The sequence below is a fragment of the Helicoverpa zea genome, chromosome 8, assembly GCF_022581195.2.
Source record: "Helicoverpa zea isolate HzStark_Cry1AcR chromosome 8, ilHelZeax1.1, whole genome shotgun sequence".
Taxonomy (NCBI): Eukaryota; Metazoa; Arthropoda; class Insecta; order Lepidoptera; family Noctuidae; genus Helicoverpa; species Helicoverpa zea.
The window spans coordinates 8121764-8142376 of NC_061459.1; the positions used below are offsets into that span (position 1 = coordinate 8121764).

The 20613-nt window shown below is 37.3% G+C and overlaps 1 protein-coding gene across 1 annotated transcript; it reads right to left on the reverse strand.

Moving 5' to 3' along the window:
- Nucleotides 1-10297: 10297 nt before the first annotated feature.
- Nucleotides 10298-14864, reverse strand: LOC124632466 (beta-1,4-mannosyltransferase egh). The gene is made up of 3 exons (XM_047167315.1): nucleotides 14618-14864; nucleotides 13253-14057; nucleotides 10298-13161 (listed from the first exon to the last, which is right to left on the reverse strand). Exons 2-3 carry the CDS (start codon nucleotides 14054-14056, stop codon nucleotides 12589-12591), a joined length of 1377 nt encoding a protein of 458 aa, XP_047023271.1. The 5' UTR covers nucleotide 14057; nucleotides 14618-14864; the 3' UTR covers nucleotides 10298-12588.
- Nucleotides 14865-20613: the final 5749 nt, after the last annotated feature.

Below are 20613 nucleotides of genomic sequence, written 5' to 3' on the forward strand. Positions count from 1 at the left end.
CACCTGCACCCATATCCAACACTATTCAATTAGCGTTTAAGTATATACAATGACGAAACGATGTATTAGCTTTTCTAATCAAAAACTTGAAACTACCCTAGCTTGATGAACTGATGAGTATCGCTACAGATTTGCAACATACCCGTCGTCTCCATTCTGGTTCGCCTCATCCGTGGCTTCGGCCTCGGTATCCACGCCATTGCAATGTTCCACTGTCACTTCGGGGACCTCACTCATGTCCAACGTCCACTACACTGTCACCGGCAGCAAGTCACCCGGCCGAGCCTCTACGAACCAATATCGCAGACTACCATTTCGCCCTTGGTAAAAGATTACCATTAGTACAAGTACTATTATTAAATTAAGCGCGGGTAACTCACAGACTACATCTATATTGTTAACAATAACGTTGAAACGTTGAATTTGTCGTTGCAGTCTATCGGACAATACAAATTGGTCAGTAAAAGTCGCTTAAAACCATTATGTGGTCTCAGACTTTTGTAAATGTTTCGTACCATGTATTTTCCTCTCCAGTTGAAAGCACAGAATGCAGTTTTGCTTCCAGAAAAGCGAAATAAATTGGGTAAATTACAGTCACCACGTAATGTAAAATCTGCACCATGATTGTACACCCAACACTTCTATAACAATTAATCCCGAAACAATACATTTTCTAAGAAATTCTAAATAAGGGCCGAGTGAAACCACAGGCAAAGTGTAGTATAGTCGTATAAGCATGCGCCGTGGATGGCAAACGGGTCACGAACGCACGGTTACGGCTTCAGCTAACGTAATCCCTTTAAGGAGTAGTTTACCTAGCGTTTTCAGAATAAAAATAATCACATATGTAGTCACAACTGCATAATTAACATAATTATTTAATTGGGTATCATTCTCGGAGAAAATTGAATATTCTTTTTCTTGTATCACATACCTACACATAATTTTAAAATAATTCTTTCAGATGCAACAGCGACAGAACTTCTGTAAACATGATTCCCTTAGCTATTTGTCATATTAGTCTTGAAAGCGAGTCAATATACTTGCATTTGCTAGCATCAGTATCACTTTAAAATATTTATCAAAAACTGTATTCATAGAATATAATGAGTAGGTACCAACATATTTGAAATATAAAAAGTTATGAAGCGAGTAAAAGTCACATAAGTCCAAAGAACTGATTCAGACACACGTAGCAAATAAAATAAGCTGTTCCATCAATCTGAACGGTCGATTGTCCATAAACTTTTAATAGATTGGCTTCGATCGTTCCAGTACTTATCGTAATAGCCTTGTGATTGTTTGCTCGCATACGGCATCTATTGGCGTAAGTCACGGTAACTCCTATCATAAAATTACTATGGAGAAATATTGTGCACGTAGGTACTAAACTACTTCTAATTTCTCAAGGGACGCACGCTTAGATACGGCGGGTTATTACCTAACTTTAAGTGCTTGTTGCCTTTCTCATGAAGCCTGTCATATTTTACTAAGGTACCAGAAGCCTGTGCACTTCGGGTTTTAAATATTTATGAAATAAATAGGATGATCCGACAATATTTAATTTAGTATCAGCGTTACTTTATGGCGCATACAGGAAGGTGGCATAAGTCGGTACAGCTCGAAGTTCTATTGGGAATGCATACTTAGTAAAGTGTTCTAAGTTTGACCACTGTCAATCACTTCACCCCAGATTACTGCCAGAAACAAACGTTGTCATATACTTTTCTTATATTGACCAAAACGGAGATAGACGCAACTTAAATAAACCTAAAAATGTAATAGATACCTAGACAATGCTCACGGGACTACCTTCCGCCTATTTTCAATTTTACTAAAACCTTTTAGTAAGTAGTTGCCCTCAAGTAAATGTATTTTAAGATTTTATCTTTAATAAGTATCATAATTTTATCTACCTAGGTACTCTGCGCTGTCCTGGGGGAGGTCTCAAAAGACGCATTAAAATTGCCTTACCAAAGTCCGTATCGTAATTTCAGTCTATCTGTATAGGTATGCCAAGGAATGTTATCTAATAAAGACAGCACCAAACATCAACGAAAATAATGAAAGTTGCTAAAATTACTTAGTTTGTTTTCTATTTCATACAAGTAATGTTACATTGACGGAAGAAACATTGTTACAGGTAAGTATTTGTTCGATCAAGTTCTGATAGATTGTTATCCATCGCCCACGCATACGAACACCAAAACAACCCATTTGTCTTAGAAGTCCTAGTCCCAGTTGATTCAACAGTTAACTTGTGCGGAATAATAAGCAGCCAGCTAGCTTAGTTTATTTCTCAGATCATCAAGGTAGATGGCTCTTTCTAGTTTTCTCTTCAGTGGTAAGGACTCACTGTATAGGTTGTACTTGTACACTGTACCAACTTAGGTACCTATCAGACAGCTATATTTATTACAGTTTTTTTTGTCCATGTGCCTATGTTGTTTTTTAATCTAGGTATTTAAGTTCTCTTAGATAGGCTCAGAGAACAAAAACTTCTAGAAAACTGAAATTCATTAGGCACAAATAATAAAACGGAATATGTAATCTATTCGGTATTGAATCGGTACCTGCCAATATCTTATCAATTTACCTAGGTATACATAGATTCTATTGAGGTGTTGGTTTACGTAAACCGCGATATCTGTGTTCAGGCACCTCAGTCGTGTGAATTTCGATATTCCATAGAAATAATAATAAATGTACCTACGCCGCTTATCGCTAGTTCTGGTGTTCCGATAAGGTACTAAAGGTGATTTGACAGGGTTCCGTCTATCTGGCAGAATTTTATTTGGCCGAATTTTATTTGGCATAACACACTTGGCATATTTTTTTTCAACTAATGTTTTTAAGGCATAAAAAATATTTAGCATAATTATTGTTTCACCGAATATTTATATGCCCGAATTTACAGTTGCATACTTTTAAGATGGCAGAATTTTATTTCGCATATAATTGCTTTTGGCATAGTTAGAGTTTCGCATTATTTCGTTTAGCATAATGTATATTTTGAGAAACTATTATTTGGAATAATCTCATTTGGCGTACTATGAAGATGGAAGAATTTAATTTAGATTCAATTTATTTAGCAAATTGCCATTTATAACCTTCAATTAAAAATCATTGTATTAAAAATTGAAGCTATATAGTAACGAAAACGAATCGCTGCAAAACCGACTCCACATAGTCTTGTCTGCCCTACCCCTAGAGTGCAATTCAAAACCGCGTAGGCGCGGAGGGGCGAGGCGGCCTGCGAGCTGAGGCGCAGGTAGTTTTAACGCTTGCCGACTCGGTTGAGGCTGGCCGGCAGATAGGGACACGGTATCGAAGTAAAAGTATCGATATCGTACTCATGAGTAGAATCGATAACAAAGTATCGTACTCATTAAAGTATCGATACTTCAAGGTATCGAGTACTTTTTAGATCAAAATTTGCTAAGTCAATATCAGTCAGTAAATAATGTCAGTTTTACTTCAGTTCAGCAGGATATAAAAAACAAATGGTATTGGTACAGAAATTTAATAGAATAATAGAAAAATGGAAAATGGAATGAAACAAATCGAAAATGTAGCAAAAGGAAGCAATAAGTATTAAGTTATTTGAGGTATACTAAAAACTAGCAGTGTCCCACAGTTTCACCCGCGTAGTAGATTAAAGATCCCATTCCTCCTCCGTACAGTCACTTAAAAATAGAAGTTTGTTCAGCCTTTTTGGAGATAAGCGGTTTCGAATTTTTGTGATGGTACTTCCTGCTTTAGAAAATAATCGTTCTGAAGGTACTGACGTCGCAGGGATTGATATACAACATGTAACGTAATTAACGCACACCCTCAAACACCCCAATTAGAATATTATGTTATAATCATAGTACATACACTGAATTTTTAATTTAACATGTATATGCTTGTTATTTACTAAATTAGTTATACCAATTCTTGGAGAACTTTTTGGTCATACTACAACGCACGCAAATATCGCGCCGCGCGCCGCTCGACTCGACACAACATAACGAAACTACGGAAAAAGCCGACAATACACGAAGTCTTATTACTTTGAGTTACGGTCTATTTGAATTTGTTTTGACTGTACAGGGTTAATATGACAATTTCCGTAGTTTTAATTATTTTAGGGATAAAAAATTACCTATATTAAAAATGATATAAATCGATTCAGTAAACGATTCTGAACAAACTAATTTCAGGATGTGCGTTAATTAAGTTACATGTTGTATATTCTCGTGCCAATTTATATAATTTTGGGAATACTACTTCCATATCTTCCCATTGTTTTAAGGGATGTGCTGAAAGTGGCGAAACCTATGCCGATAAGTAGTAGCTTAATTCATCCTTCATTTCAGGCTTACACTTACTTATAAACTTTAAGAAATCAAATAATACGTATTTAAACAACAACAAACTGAACAAGTAAGTGAACGAGTGCACAGAGTGAAGAATGATTGATTAGGAATTGAACTACGAACGACGTCGACCGGCCGTTAAGAATGAGTTAAGACAGAATTTCTTAAAAAGTTTTCAACGAGTGAGCTAGAAAGCGCTGTTAAATTAAATTCTTCATTCGATACGATACCTGGGAAAAAGTACTTATTGAGTAAAAGTATCGAATGCAAAGTATCGTTTAAAAAAGTATCGGTATCGAACTGGAATGTACTCGATACCACAAAGCATCGATACTTTTTTCGTGTCCCTACCGGCAGAGCCGGCTAGTAAGCCGAAGCTGCGGTGGTGAGCGTGAAAACCATCTGCGACGATAAGCTCGCATGGGACCGCCGGAGCCTCGCAGCGCCGGAGCCGTGACAGAAGCTATGCTTGCTCCATGTTGCAAGCTTGCCAAAAGAAAAGAAACGAACAAACGAAATATACGCCAAAAGGAAATTCTGACTGGCAACTTTCTGCGAAATGATGTTTCTACTATTTAAGTATTAGGTATGAATATGAAATTTATGCCTAAATAAAGATGATTCTGCTTGCCAAAATTATGCGTTTTTAAATTATGCAAAATGAGTGTATGCCACACATTTTCTGCGAAATGAAGATTATGCCAACTGTTGGTATGCAAAATAAGATTATGCCATAAAAGTTCTGCCATAAAGGGGGGACCCGATTTGACATTCTAAAATTAGCCTCATTGAATATAGACTTAGAATAAGGCATTGTAAGAGCCGTATAGTATATTAAGGACCTACCAGTGGGAGGTAGATAGTCTATATCTATCTATCTATACCTACCTATTAAATCCAAATTATAGAAGTTATAGGAACAAGCAGAACTAGGTACTTTCTAAGGACTTCTAATATCAGAATAACTTTTTCTTGGAGTCTAAGATTCCATACATACCACCGTTAAAAAAATATCCACAACGGGTGTTGTGGATGTAGTGTGGTTGGTGGGTGGATGGGTGCTGTGTTCCCATCGCACCCAACCGCGTTCGGTAACGTTTTTATGAATAACAATCACCTAATCTTAAGATAGAAAATAATTTAGAGCAAAAGCAAAACTTAAGGTACTCGTTCTACATATGAAATACCTACATTTTAGCCATACGACGAAATTCGCAATCTCCTGGGTACCACCAACTTCATAAAGGTACCACTGAAGTCGCTGGATGGTAAAAGTCTGCTGAAAAGCAAAAATGAAGTGTTAGATCGTTGGGCAGAACACTTCAATAATCTACTTAATGTAGATCGAACAGCCGATCTACACTACATAGACAGTTTGCCTCAACTTCAAATAGCAGAAGAATTGGATGATGCCTTGTCTAAACATGAGGTGCTTTGTGCCATCAAACAACAGCAAAATCAGCGTGCGGTTGGCCTAGACCTTATACCAGGTGAGCTTCTGAAGTACGGCGGCGAGGAACTGCATTCGCGCGTCTGGGAAATGTTTGTGCTTATGTGGGAGAAAGAACAAGTTCCTGAAACTTTTAAGTTATCACGCGTCAGGGCTCTCTATAAGAACAAAGGCGACCGGTCGGAATGTGGTTCTTACCGCGGTATTTCACTGCTCTCTGTCTCTGGAAAAGTCTTCGCCAGAGTACTTCCAAACCGCCTCAGGAACCTCTCTGAAAAGATTCTGCCGGAAACCCAATTTGGTTTCAGACCAGACAGAGGAACTTGTGAGGCAATATTCGCAGTCCGTCAACTCCAGGAAAAAAGTAGAGAGCAGGGACAGCACTTGTATCTCTGCTTTATTGATCTGGAAAAAGCCTTTGACTGCGTCCCTCGCGAGGCCCTCTGGAAGGTACTGAGAAAGTTGGGGTGTACAGAGAAGTTCATAAGACTCCTGCGACTCCTGCACGATGACATGCAATGTTGTGTAGCGGTTGAAGATGACCAATCGAGCTTCTTCTCCGTCACCTGTGGAGTGAAGCAAGGTTGTGTCCTGGCTCCCACATTGTTTGCATTATATTTCGCAGTTGTAGTCCGGGAAGTATTGAATTCTTCTCCTGAAGGAGTTCGTATTCGTTATCGGACTGACGGCAAACTTTTCAACCTGAATAGACTCAAGGCGACCACAAAGGTGTCCTATGCACATATACAGGACATTATGTATGCAGATGACCTCTGTTTCGTGGCTGAATCCCCTGAAGTCCTGCAACAGCTAGTCACGAACCTTCACAAGCAGTGCTGTACATTTGGTCTAAAAATCAGCATCAAAAAGACAGAAGTAATGTCTTCAGATAATCACGGACGTCAAGAACTGACCATTATGCTTGGTGAAGATGTCCTGAAGCAGGTCGATAAATTTCGATATTTGGGGAGCACTATAACAGCAAAGTGCGACCTTGACGCCGAAATCAATAGCAGAATTGGTGCTGCAGCCGCTGCTTTCGGCAAATTCGACAAGAAGGTCTTCAGCTCCCATGACCTAAAGATATCCACAAAGGTTTCTGTGTATATGGCAGTTGTGTTGCCTTGTATACTCTACTCAGCGGAAACATGGACACCGTACCGACGCCACATCAAGCAACTAGACCGCTTCCACCTCAAATGTCTGCGCAAAATATTAAATATCCGTTGGTTTGATCGTGTGCGTAACACAGAAGTGTTGAGGAAAGCCAATGTAGGTGGCATTGAAGCATACCTCATGAGGAGACAGCTTCGTTGGTGCGGGCATGTACTGCGCATGCCGGATACTAGAGTGGCCAAGCGCATCCTCTACTCCGAGTTGCAGGAGGGCAAGCGGAAACGTGGCGGACAGCTGCTGCGATACAAGGATGTGCTGAAGCGTCACATGAAAAGCTGTTCCATTGACCCGTCTCAGTGGGAGAATCTGGCATCCAACCGCAGAGACTGGAGAAGCCGCGTTAAAGCCAAAGTCTTTGACTTTGAAGCACGCCGACTTTCTGAGTTGGATGCCAAACGAGATGAGTTGAAAGCTCGACCACCTGTAGCTATCAACTACAACTTTGTGGCTGGTACCCTGACATGTCCGCAGTGTGCGCGGACTTTCACGCACAAAATTGGATACTCCAGCCACATGAGAGCACACGCACGCCATTAGGGTCGAAGTGGTCGCCGTTGCCGAAATCGGCGTGGAAGATTATTATTATTTGTATGTCTCTAACCGACCACGGGACTACAGAGTCCCGGATTTTTGGAAGGCGAACGTGGGGCCGAAGCCAACACGCTGAAGCCCTTTTGAGACAACTTTAATGAAATGGTAACACAAAACCGACGATTATCCCTGTATACACTATAGAAATGTACCCAAGGACAATCCCCGGTTCTGTGCTAAACTATTGCTAACTATGGATGAAAACTACTTAGGCTATTGTGATGGGATGCTAATGGACTAGGAATGGGGAAACTACGGGAACTATGGCACCTGCCGATGACAATGTATTAAATACATGTTAAAATGGCAGGTGGAGACTCGCCAACTCACTTACTGGGCCCCCGGGAATCAGTCACTGAAAAGCAACAAGAGGGCAACAGGGACATGAGCGGCTGAGAAGGGTGAGGATACCTCGGCGGACTTTAAACGCAGATCACGCGCTCCCTGTGGGTCCAGCATCACCGGCCCACTCGCCACTTACCACGAGGCACCTACCCTCCGAGCAGGACTAACCTTGCTCTAGCGACTCCACTCTGACCGGCCGATGAAGGCAAGCCAAGAGGCGGGAGACCTATCCCCCGTCATGCTTCACTCCGGCAAGCCGGAGATGGGGGACAGTATACTCTCCCTGGAGCACTCGGATATATAGCCCCGCGGGGTCGCTACTCCCCGTCATCCGCCTCAGATGCCCTGCGGGGCTTATTATTATTATTATTAGCCATACGACAAAAATTAGTCAGAAAGAGCAAAAATAGGTAGGGCCCGCATAGACGTAGTTAACATGCGCGCCAACTCAGATAACGATAGCCAGGCACTTAAGTCACGTGTTTCATAATTTTAAACTGTGTCAGTTACCTCTATTTAGTAGATACCTGCATTTTCTCAGTTATTTATTCAGTTCCTTTCAATAGTACGAGTATTCGTATTCAACCAGGGACGTTCCAGCTGTAACTTGGTCAACGTGCGTGACATTTGCACGTAAAATACGCCATGCAGATTGCGCATCGCCTGTTAATTGTAGCAATACTTCAATGAAAAAGATAACATCGCCAATAGCGAAGCACTTGAATAGGTGGGTACTAGATTCTGTTTGATAAGCATGAAATAGGTACCTTCCAAGTTATGTATCATAGGTAGGATTTCCCGAACGTTTTTCGAGACAGTGGAGAGTAGAGAGAGAGGTAGAGTTGCCGTTTTTTTTTTTTTTCTTATTTGAACTGCACAGTTGAGAAACCGACCTCTCAATTTCGTTTCTTCAGTATTTCCATAAATCACAGTTGCAGTTGTAGGTTTCCAAGTTGTCCGTTGTAGTTAGGGCTGCCATCTCGAATTTCGCCAAACCCGGACAAACATTAAAAAAACCCGGACATTTGGCGTAAATAGCATTTTTTCCCCGAACGAGTACTATTTTTTTAAACAAAATAATACCTAATTTGTAATCCATTTACTATTATCATATACTTAAATTCAATGAGGTGCTTCCTTACATGAAAAGTGTCCGGGTTTTCCCCGGACACTTCTTGAAAACCCGCCCGGACGGCCCCCGGACGGCCTCCAAACGAGGACAAATCCGGGGAAACCCGGACGGATGGCAGCCCTAGTTGTAGTGGCGCTCTAAGTACCTACCTACTTACTTAGGACATTATTTTTATGTCCTAACAGCTTAATGAACATTGTTGAATTCTGGTCTTACTTTCTATGGTTTGTCGAAAATTGCGGATACGGTACCTTTACGCAGTTTTAACTACTATAGTTCGGCCATTCAGAGAATGCGTTCCTGACACGTCGCGATTGAACTGACGACGTAACTTTGCAATGGCGTTGCAGTTACGATAAAAATATTTTTGCTGGTTGTTTACCGTTTTAACAATTGAGGAGCATTAAAACAACATTATTATATCAATAATCAATGAATGTTATTACGTCGTCAGTTCAATCGCGACGTGTCAGGAACGCATTCTCTGAATGGCCGAACTATAGCAAAATGAAACTTTTGATATGACGAATAAATGAAAAATCTCAACGTAGAGACATATATTGTAACTTTCCTTCTCCATAAATATGTCCACTCACAACTCACAGAATTACGCAGACGATTATTTTGACGATTTGGCTCTACTGGTTAGCCTAGGTTTTTATATGTATCTACATATTTACTATGAAGTGGCCAACAAAAACATGAACAAAGAGATTTTTTGTTCACTATAACATCCAACACAAATAGCTCCGTAATGATGGGAATGCCCAACGGATTATGTAATTTTTTTCTGACGTCCTCGAACACGAAATGAGCCCGGAAGTGGCAATTTTGAAGTTTTACAAAAACTGCACCAACGTCTGGTGACGCAGGTACCTACCTATTTTTTATTTATATTGTATTCGCTTACTAGTTGTATAGTTAATTATCTTAGTTAACTCGTCTGTTTTCGGTATTACATATATACTATACCTCAAACATTTAGCAGTAGGTACTAAAGAAAAAATATGTTGGTATCCTACGTAGGAGTTGACTTTGGTGTCCCAATTGACACTAATTGACGATTATATAAGAAGGAACACAAGCCCACGCCTTAATACTTAGAACTCCTTGTCCGTATATTCTAGAATACAATCTAACAGCTAGATCTAAGCTAATATCTCGTGAAAACTGCACTGTTTCCAAATACATATTGATAAACATATTTATGTAAGGTACTGGAGGATAAAATAAAAGGTCATATGAATTACAAAACATCTGCATGCTTGAATTTATTTTACGTATCTAGATACTAAGTGTTTTATGTACAAAGTGGGATTTAGCCTAAAAAAAACAATTTGCTTTTGGTTTGTAAACATACATCATTCAACAGCCAATCAAACAGACAACATAAAAACATTTCACACTAGTAATACACGGATACAGAAGTAAATTAGGACATAATCACTTGTGACTTTTTAAACGTTAGATCAATGGATCGCTTCAATTCGGCTAGATAATATAACAATTTTAAATCGCCAATATAATATCTAAATTAAATAACAATTGACTCAAGTATTAACATGGCCATCACGGCACATAAATAATGTCTTTTGCCCTGAACTAATAGGATAATTAACGACGGTTTAAAGTGTAATTGAATACTCAGGTCATCACAAAAGGTTGAACATTGTTTTACCTGACCTTTGTCCTATAAGAAACTAAGTAGATCCAGACCCCAATTAACACTGTTAATTACTTAATCATCTACACTACAACACATTACAACTAGCTATTAATTCATAAATATTTACATGACTAGTCAGATGTGGTTTTAAGCAATTATAATCATTACAAATTTTAGTGACACATAACTTAAGATTTATTGGACTGAATACTGTGTAACCTATTATTGTTATTTATAATTTAATTAATATTTACTTGAGAATTGAACTTTTCTAGAAACATATATTTTTAACATCAAGAAAATGAAACATCTTACTGTAAAAGTTCTCAAAAGAAACAGTTAATATGTATATAGACTTGGAAATCAGTCTTTCACAAAAAGATACATATAATTTTAAAAAGAAAAGCCTATGCTCAAATATTTTTATACCTTAAGTTTTAATCATTGTTATGTGAATTAACTGCAAAAAATGCAACAAGATCAAGGACTGGCCCTATAAATTATAAAATGTCTATTAAACTACTTGAGTAATGTTGGTTAAGTACACCTAGTTATAATAGTTTCAATCGGAACATAAGTTTTTAACAAGAAGTTCTATACAATATGTATAAAACCACTGTTTATAATAAGGTTCACAGATAAATAAATCTAGGGACGTAATTTCCAAACATTTTAACTAAACATGTAATTTGAATAACTAACGCCTGTAATAATAGAATTTACTGTAAGGAATTTAATATCACATAATGATGTATTAGCTGCTAACATATGTAAAATTCAATTTCTTCTTACAATTAACAGAGCAACTAATTGTTTATAAGGCAGGCGCACACATCCAAACTGAAATATTTAGATTCTATCCAAACAGTGATATTCGAGTGTTAACGTATATTCGATCGTGTGAACGAAGCTTTAGAAAAGATTAGTAGTTCTCAAGGCGAGATTCCACTGGTAGGTATATGGCATTGTGACGCACAGAAATATTTTTTCTGGTCTACTCGCTCTAGCAGACAGTAACAAATAGCGCGCGAATATTATTAAAATGTCCGCGAAACTGTAAGCTGTAGGCGCATACACTCATGCCAGCAATGTGCTCGCGCCGACAACAATTTTGGTGGAATCTCGCCATAAAATATAATTTTGTAATTGATTGTAAACATGAATGTTTTATCTGTATAGTCTGAAGTAATATTATGGAGGGCATACTGATAAAACAAGCACTTAAGCAGTAGGTACAACAAAACAATCCAAAGCAGTCACTTAAATATTTTAGATAGGAAGTTATTAACTACTTACTGAATACTGAATGTTTTATACACCTATCTATCTGTTGTTTATAATTATACAAAAATGCAAAATAATTTAATAAGTACCACAGCAACAGTAACACAACAATATTCCGCATTCTTGCAAAGCGCAAACCAAACAAAATCCTTTGATAATAATTTATAGTGTGACTTATTGTAGACATGTACAATATTTTAATACAAATAAAATATAATAATTGTTCAGTATGAAATAACAAGGTATCCAAAAATAAAATATCTGTAGATAATAGATATAAAAGCAAAGCTATCATTGTTTACTTTTACATTTAACTATCAATATTGTGCTTACTATATTATATTGAACAAGTTTTGATTGAAAATAATCAAAACATTTCAAATTCCGATATTTTGGTAACAAACATACACACTGATAACATTTTGGTACCATTTTACCTTTGTGAAAACAATCACAACATGATTCACTGTTGTGTTGAATGAATCACACTTTCAAGTGCAAGATTAGTCCTTTAAGTATATTGTGCACTTACCATTATACATCAGTGAAACTTTTAAATAATATGGAATAATGTAGTGAGTAATCATACAGTCACTGGTATTTTGATTTCCTTGTTAACTATATAAAATTTGTGCTTTTTCCCCAACACTCCCCAAATCACAGCAATATTTTCAATAATTATATTAATTGGAATGGTAGCCAAAGCCCCACCAATAAGTAAAAAGAATTTTACTGGACCAAATCTATGAATAGGGAATGATTTCATGACACCAAAGATGTACATGTAAATATTGACAGCACCAATAAATCCACAAATTATGTCTAAAGACTGTGGACACGGTATGGGACACACAGCAGCTAAGAAAACATTGCTTGTAGATAATGGCAGTGTCACCCATGAGTAACATGAAACTGCTAGGAAGATCTTGTGTAATAATGGTATTTCTTTTGAATGAACCACTAAAAGTATTCCTTGGATCCATCTTTTCCTTTGTTGCATAAAATCCCAAAGTGAGAATGGTGATTTTTCCCACATCTCTCCTTCCACAAAGTTAAAAGAGTATCCTTCTTTATAGGCTTTCATTGCAAAATAACAGTCCTCTGCAACTGATCCATCCAGGCCATTATCAAAGGACACCTTTTTTTCTGCACTAACCTGTAAATAAGAGAAAAATATATAGATGTGTAGTCTGTAATAAACACACTCAAAATATATCAAAATATGTGAGTAATTGTCCAATACTCACTTGTGTCACAACATAGGATCCTTTCCAACTGAATAGTGGTTTATGAAACAAATAAAATTGCAGTCTCAGTTTTCCCATATCATCTGCTACTCGAAAGCTATCAGCTAGTGTTGTAAGCCAATTAACAATATGTTCATTGGCATATGTGATAAGTCCCTGACCAAACTGATGCTGGCCATCCAACACAAAGTTTAGTATACCCTTCACACAGTTATCAGTGAGCAATGTTTCTTCATCTAAATGCACAATCCAATCATTTTCAGCAAGGATATTGACACTATCCTCCAAGCAATACTGCAATGCTCTTGATTTAAATAAAGCACCTGATTTAGTCTTATATTCAGCTGGCACAACCACTTCTCTTACTCTCCTGTGCTTTGGTAAATTAATTGCTTTGTCAGTCACAACTTCAATCATAAAATTTTCCATACCCACATCAATACATGTGTTCATGTTTCTGGTTACATTATCTCTTACTAATTTTGGAAAGTCCCCTCTAGTCACAATTCTGATACATATAAAAGGTGCTAGCAAAGGTGAACCCTTTAGTTTCACATTTCCTGGGAAGGCATTGAATAGTGTTAATCCTGAAAAATTGCACAGGACTTGAGGTATTGTTAGTAGAGTAAATAGCCTTAATACATATAAAATTATTGTGCCATATATTCCATATCTCTCCCAGGGATCAATTGTTTCTTTTTCTTTATCATCTAAATTTATTGCTCCAGCAAATACAAGAAAAAGGAATATAAATGATATGAAAAAGGTGCAGTGCAGTAAATGTTTCACTCTTCCCCTTAGCATCCTGAAACAAATATTGACTTTAACATTTCAGATTTTTACTGAAAAGAGGGAAGGACTACTTTGGATGTGTCATACTAAATTGATATTACATTGAATAATTAGCAATGTAATGTTATTTGTTTGCATTTTAATACATTACTATATTAAAACAGAAGATAATATTAACTATATTCATATGAGCTTGGAGTCCTTATATTTATACCTCAAGACAAGAATAAGGTCTATAAAGTTGAACTCAGTACAAGCACAAGAAAAGGTTTATATTTGACAGCCATAAATATTACCCAATGTTTATGTTATACTTTGTTATACAATAGTGTTATTGTTTTGCTAAAATTACGTTTAAAATCTTTATACCTGATCCGTGACTCAGAGTACTGGGAACAGGATAAGAATACACCCATTTTCCTTAATGGGAATACTTATCCATAGCGATAAGATTGCGGTCATAATTTCCTCTCTGAGTTCCCACAATCGTAGTACATACTAAGTTTTGTATTTATGTATCTAGATTTATATAAAAAAAAAATCGCTAAGAATTTGGAGTAAAATATTACTTACCTTGAGACTTGTGCCGAATAACTATTAAATCCAACGCAGCCACAATTTTTTATAAAATTTGGCAATGACAAGTGATTAACAATAACTCTATAAATAATATGAATAGTCAAAAAACTACACAATTATCGTTTTATTTAAAAAATTACAAACACACGCCCCACATAAACCACTGCTTTTGACAAACACAGCAACATTCATTCAATTTGACAATCTACACGGACGGAAGATAAGCCATTGGCCATTGAGCCTTTGGCATGGAATTTATAGTACTATCGCAATCAACTAATTCCAGCAATCGTTTGCGGAACAGAGATAGGAACAAAATCAATGAATAGAAGAATCGGTTAGTACTTTTTTTGTCTGGATCACTGTATTTTCAGCAATTCATAGACAATCCACATGTGCTGCACAGCAAAATGGAGCGTGCAACTTAATTCAATTTAATTCATACATACTTGTATTATTTAATCTTTTCACACACTCTCACCCAATTTGTAGACTCAAATACTCGCCTTATGTAATGTCCTAATTTAGGAAAGACGGGGCATGGAGAGGATCCCTGTTCCATTAGATTTATACTCGTACTTAGAAGGATAACTAGACCGACCAATATAATTGCGCATTATTCACGATTAGGGTTAACATTGAAAATCACTCAATGATTTTTTGCGATTTATCGTACTATTGAGCAATTGTTTTAACCGTCTAGGGAGCGCCTAACCTACAAATGATTTGTAAATATTTGTAGAAACATTATTCCCAATGGCAATAATTGGGGAAAGCGCGGGAAACCTGAACTTTGGCGGACGTGTTTTCTTTTGCTCGAGTTGAAAAATAATTTTTATATTGGATTAGATTAAGTTTTTGTATATATTCTATCCTAATATTTTGTAGTTTAGTTATAGTGTTAGTGTAAATTCTATTTGGTAAGTTTTTTATTTAGTTTCTTTTTATAACATGGATCCTCCGGATGATCCCGGAGGAACATTGCCGCCCGAAGTTGGGCATTATGTAACAGTGTCGAATAACGACACCGGAGTAGACACTGATGGCTCCGCCGTCAGTACTACTAATACAAAGAGAAAAAGGGTATCCACACGTAGCCTTTGCAAACAGTGTAATAAGAGAAGGCGCAAAAATGGCGCGAAAACTCAGTCGGACTGCAGTTGTGGCGTGGTGGACATGGAGACTGATAGTACGTCTGTTCCTATTGTTAGTTCGCATATTGATATCCCAAATGTATCTCCACAGAAACCGGTTTCGGTAGCCAGATTGGTATACAATTCTTCCGATGCGGCACCATTTCTTGTACATATACAGAGAGAGCAAACTGCTCCCAACGATAATAGCTACTTAAACCCAATTTCTTTTGGCAGGTTTTTAAGGAGGAATTCTTTTAAAGGCATTGTTAACGGTAGTTTAAAAAAAATTGGTCGCAATCGTCTGGTTGTATCTTTTACTACATACCTAGACGCCAACTCTTTTATTACCAATAGCTTATTAGAAAAAGAACATTTCAAAGCTTTCATTCCAACTTTCTCGGTGACCCGCATGGGCGTCGTTAGAGGCGTTCCCATGGAGTGGTCTGATGATGATGTCCTCGAAAATATTTCAGTCCCAATTGGTTGTGGAAAGATTTTAAAATTGAGGAGGATCAAACGTAAGACTGTTGTAGATGGCAAATCCGAGTTTAAAAACACTGAAACTGTTATATTAACTTTTGATGGTCAAGTGTTACCAAAGCGGGTGTATATGTGCTACACTTCTTTAGCTGTAGATCTATACATTTACCCTACAATACAGTGCTATAATTGTTGTAGATATGGGCACGTTAAAAGTCAATGTAGATCTACTCCTAGATGCTACAAATGTGGTCAAGGTCACTCTGGGGATGGGTGCAACATCTCTGAGGACAATTTGCATTGTTGCCTCTGTAAAGGTTTCCATGAGGCCACTAGCAGGAAATGTTTAGAATATGAGAGGCAGAAAAATATAAAGGAATCTATGGCCAAATCCTGCATATCATATGCTGAAGCCTCAAAACTTCATCCCACAATTTCCAAAATTTCTTATGCTGATGCTTTGCTTTCCTCTCCCACAGTTTCAAGCAATATAAATGCTTCTGTTCCTCAGGATTACTCTCCAACAAAAAATAAGACATCTTATAAAAAAACTGTATTTATTAAGCCTCGTTCCCCCCCTCAGTTTTCAAAAGGTTATGATCAGCAATTCCATCAAGAACTCGCTAGGGGTCTGCCTCAACCAAAAGATGGTTGTGCTCTCATCCCCAGAGATGATCTATCATCAGCTTCAGTAAATGAGTTAATCATAGCACTAATTAAATCTTTAACCCAGACTCAACACCTCTCACCGACCATCGCTGCCACTGTAATTAATGCAGTTTCTGAAAAGAATATTCATAATGGAACACAAAGCCAAGGCAATACAATGGAATTGTCGAAGCGCAATTAATAAGAAATCAGATATAATACATCTTATCAATAATTTTAAACCTATAGTTTTTGCCCTACAAGAGACATGGCTTAAACCAGGGTCTTTGTTCAAGATCCCTGGCTATGCCTGTCTTAGGGAAGACCGTTCTGATGGGTATGGCGGTGTAGCCTTACTCATCAGGCATCATCATTCATTTTCACTTTTCTCACTCCCATCTCATAATAATTCATTCTCCATAATTGCAGCTGTTGTAGATAGTATATGTTTCGTTTCTGTATATATTCCTCGTCCTTCTTCTTTAATCTTTAACGAACTTGTAAATATTTTATCTCTTCTTCCCAAACCATTTATAGTTTTAGGGGATTTTAATTCTCAACATGAAGTATGGGGTAGTGCTACAACAAATAGTTACGGTAGTACTTTATTAGATATGTTAGATAATATTAATCTTTGTATTTTAAACACTGGGTCGCCTACTCGACGCACATCTCCAAATGAAGGTGCCAGTGCACCTGACCTGTCACTATGCACTAATAAACTAGCCTCGCATTTGAGTTGGGAAGTTATGCCTTCTACTTATGGTAGTGATCATTTTCCCATAGTTTTAAAATTTCCATCCAGCCAAAAATCTTATTCCAGTCGCCCTCCGCGGTTGAAGTATAAACTAACCGATATAAACTGGCATACGTATAGGGAACACTTGGATAAAATCGTTTCTAGCCTTCCTGAAATTCAAAGTGGGAATGAACAGGCTTGTGCTGATGCTTTATCAGATGCCATGATAAAAACTGCCGATAATCTTTTTCCTCATAAAAAACCACAAAACAAAATCCCATTGCCACCATGGTGGGATAGGGATTGCACAGATGCTATACACAAAAGAAAGCAGTGTGAACTGTTCTACTTTGAAAATTCTACCGAAGAAAATTTTGACATTTTATGTGAAGTAATTTCAGACACCAAAAAGTTATTAAAAAAAAAGAAGTTTGAGGGCTGGAGATCATTTTGTCTTTCCATATCACCAAATGTTAAACCTTCTCTTGTTTGGCGCAACATAAGAAGATTCAGATCAGCTTTCTCTGAACCGGTTACTGCATGCCTTCCACCTCAATTAAGAAATAGTTTTTTAGATAAATTAGCTCCCCCATACGTCCCAGATAATATATCTGCGTATCATATGCCTTACGCATTATCAGATCCTCCCTGCGTACTCGATAATCCATTTACTCTAGAAGAGCTAAAAGGTGTTTTGTACCAAATCAAAGACTCTGCCCCGGGTGCAGATGGTATACCTTACTCTTTTCTGGCTAATATGAGTGATTTATCTCTTTTATATTACTTAAAATTAATTAATCAAATTGTGGTTTCTGGTAAGGTTCCCATTTCTTGGAAATCGCAAGATATCCTACCAATTTTGAAACCCAATAAAAGTCCTTCTGACTGCTCTTCTTATCGACCAATAGCTTTGTCATCTGTAATGTTAAAGGTCTCGGAACACTTAGCTAAAAATAGATTAGAATGGTTTATAGAAAGTAAGAAAATATTAAGCGAAAGTCAATTTGGTTTTAGGCGTGGTAAAAGTACCCTAGATAGTCTAAGTATCTTTATCACTGACATTAGATTAGCATTTTCTTCCAATCACTCCATAGTTTCAGCTTTTCTGGATATCACTTCGGCTTACGATAACGTTGTAATTTCTATGTTAAAATATAAACTTCTGCAGTTAAATGTGCCTATAATGCTTGTAAATTTCATTTTAAATATATTATCTGAGAGGTATATAAAACTTACTCACGAGGATTCTTGTGAATCTAGAGTCGTGTGGAGAGGTCTCCCTCAAGGTTCAGTTCTTAGTCCTCTACTTTATGACATTTATACTTACGATCTTGAATCTTCTCTAAATAATGAAGTGAAAGTGCTCCAATATGCTGATGATCTTCTGTTGTATTGCCCAAATAACTCTGTTACAACGGCCTGTGATTCATTGTCATCGGGTCTCACACTTTTAAAGAAATGGATGGATAACAATGGTCTTGAGCTGTCTACCGCAAAAAGTACTGTTGTACTTTTTTCTAGGATGCGTCTTCCTCCTCCTGTGTATGTATATTATGATAATGTTCCTATTCCTGTTAAATCATCAGTCAAGTTTTTAGGTCTGATATTAGATAGCAAACTTTCTGGTCTTCCACACTGCGAATATATAGCAGCGAGGTGTGAACAAAGAATAAATATATTAAGATGTTTGTCTGGAGTTTGGTGGGGGGCCCATCCATTCTCATTAAAATTAATTTATAATGCAATAGTTAGAAGTGTATTAGACTATGGATCTTTCTTACTAGAACCTGGTAATTTAGCTGCTTTTAAAAGATTGGACGCTATTCAGTCAAAGGCTTTACGAATTGTAACCGGAGCTATGAAGTCAAGCCCAATTAATGCCTTACAGGTCGAAACGGTTGATCCTCCTCTATCCCTTCGACGTCAGTATCTTTCCGACAAGTTTTTGTTCCGTGCCTTACAATTTTCCAATCACCCTTTACGCGCAAAACTTGAGTCTCTTTTAGAGGAAACCAACTCTTCTCACTATTGGTCTCACAAATCACCTCCCTGTCTTGTTGTTAGCTATAAAAAGTACCTTGCTTTGCAAGCTCCAACTTATAAATCAATAACATTTCCTCTTTTTTGCAATTCTTACGAATCATTAGTGTTTACTCCGAATGTTATTTTAAATTTTGGCATTAATAAAGATGATAATTGTATAAAAGAGTTATTCAACTTTTCAAAGAGCATACACTGGGACAATTGGCATCATATTTACACGGACGCATCTAAACACTCTTCTTCTGGTAATGTCGGAGTTGGCGTTTTTCACTCCCAATATAATATAGTTCAAAAAGTTAAGCTTCCTCCTGAGTCTTCAGTGTTTACTGGAGAATGCTTTGGTCTCCTCAAGGCCTTAGAGTACGTCCGCTTAATGAAATTGGGTAAGACAGTAATATTTACTGACGCATTAAGTGCTTTGCAAGCAATAAAAAAATATCCTTTTAAATCTAAACCAGTATTTCCGATTATATTAATCATTAGAAGCCTGTTATATCAATGTATTAAATTAGGTTTTCAAGTTTCCTTAGTGTGGATTCCGGGTCATTGCAACATCACAGGAAATGTGAAAGCTGATCATCTGGCTAGCGAAGCGGTAGAATGTGGTGATGTATTTCCATATATAAATTTTGCTCATGACTTGGCTAGTCTACCAAAGAATTTTCTTTGGGATGACTGGAGTAAGTCATGGGCAAATAGCAGTATCAATAAAGGTAACTATTACGCTCGTATCCAATCATGCATCCCAAAAAAACCGTGGTTCGCTAAATTAAATTTTAATAAAGCTGCTACCAGTTGCCTAATTCGTATGAGAATAGGTCATAATTGTTCCAAGCTTCACCTCGCCCGACTGCAGATCGTTGATAGTGCCTTTTGCGAATGTGGTGAGATTGGCGATCTAAACCACATGTTTTTTTCCTGTCCTCTTCTCGATCACGAACCTT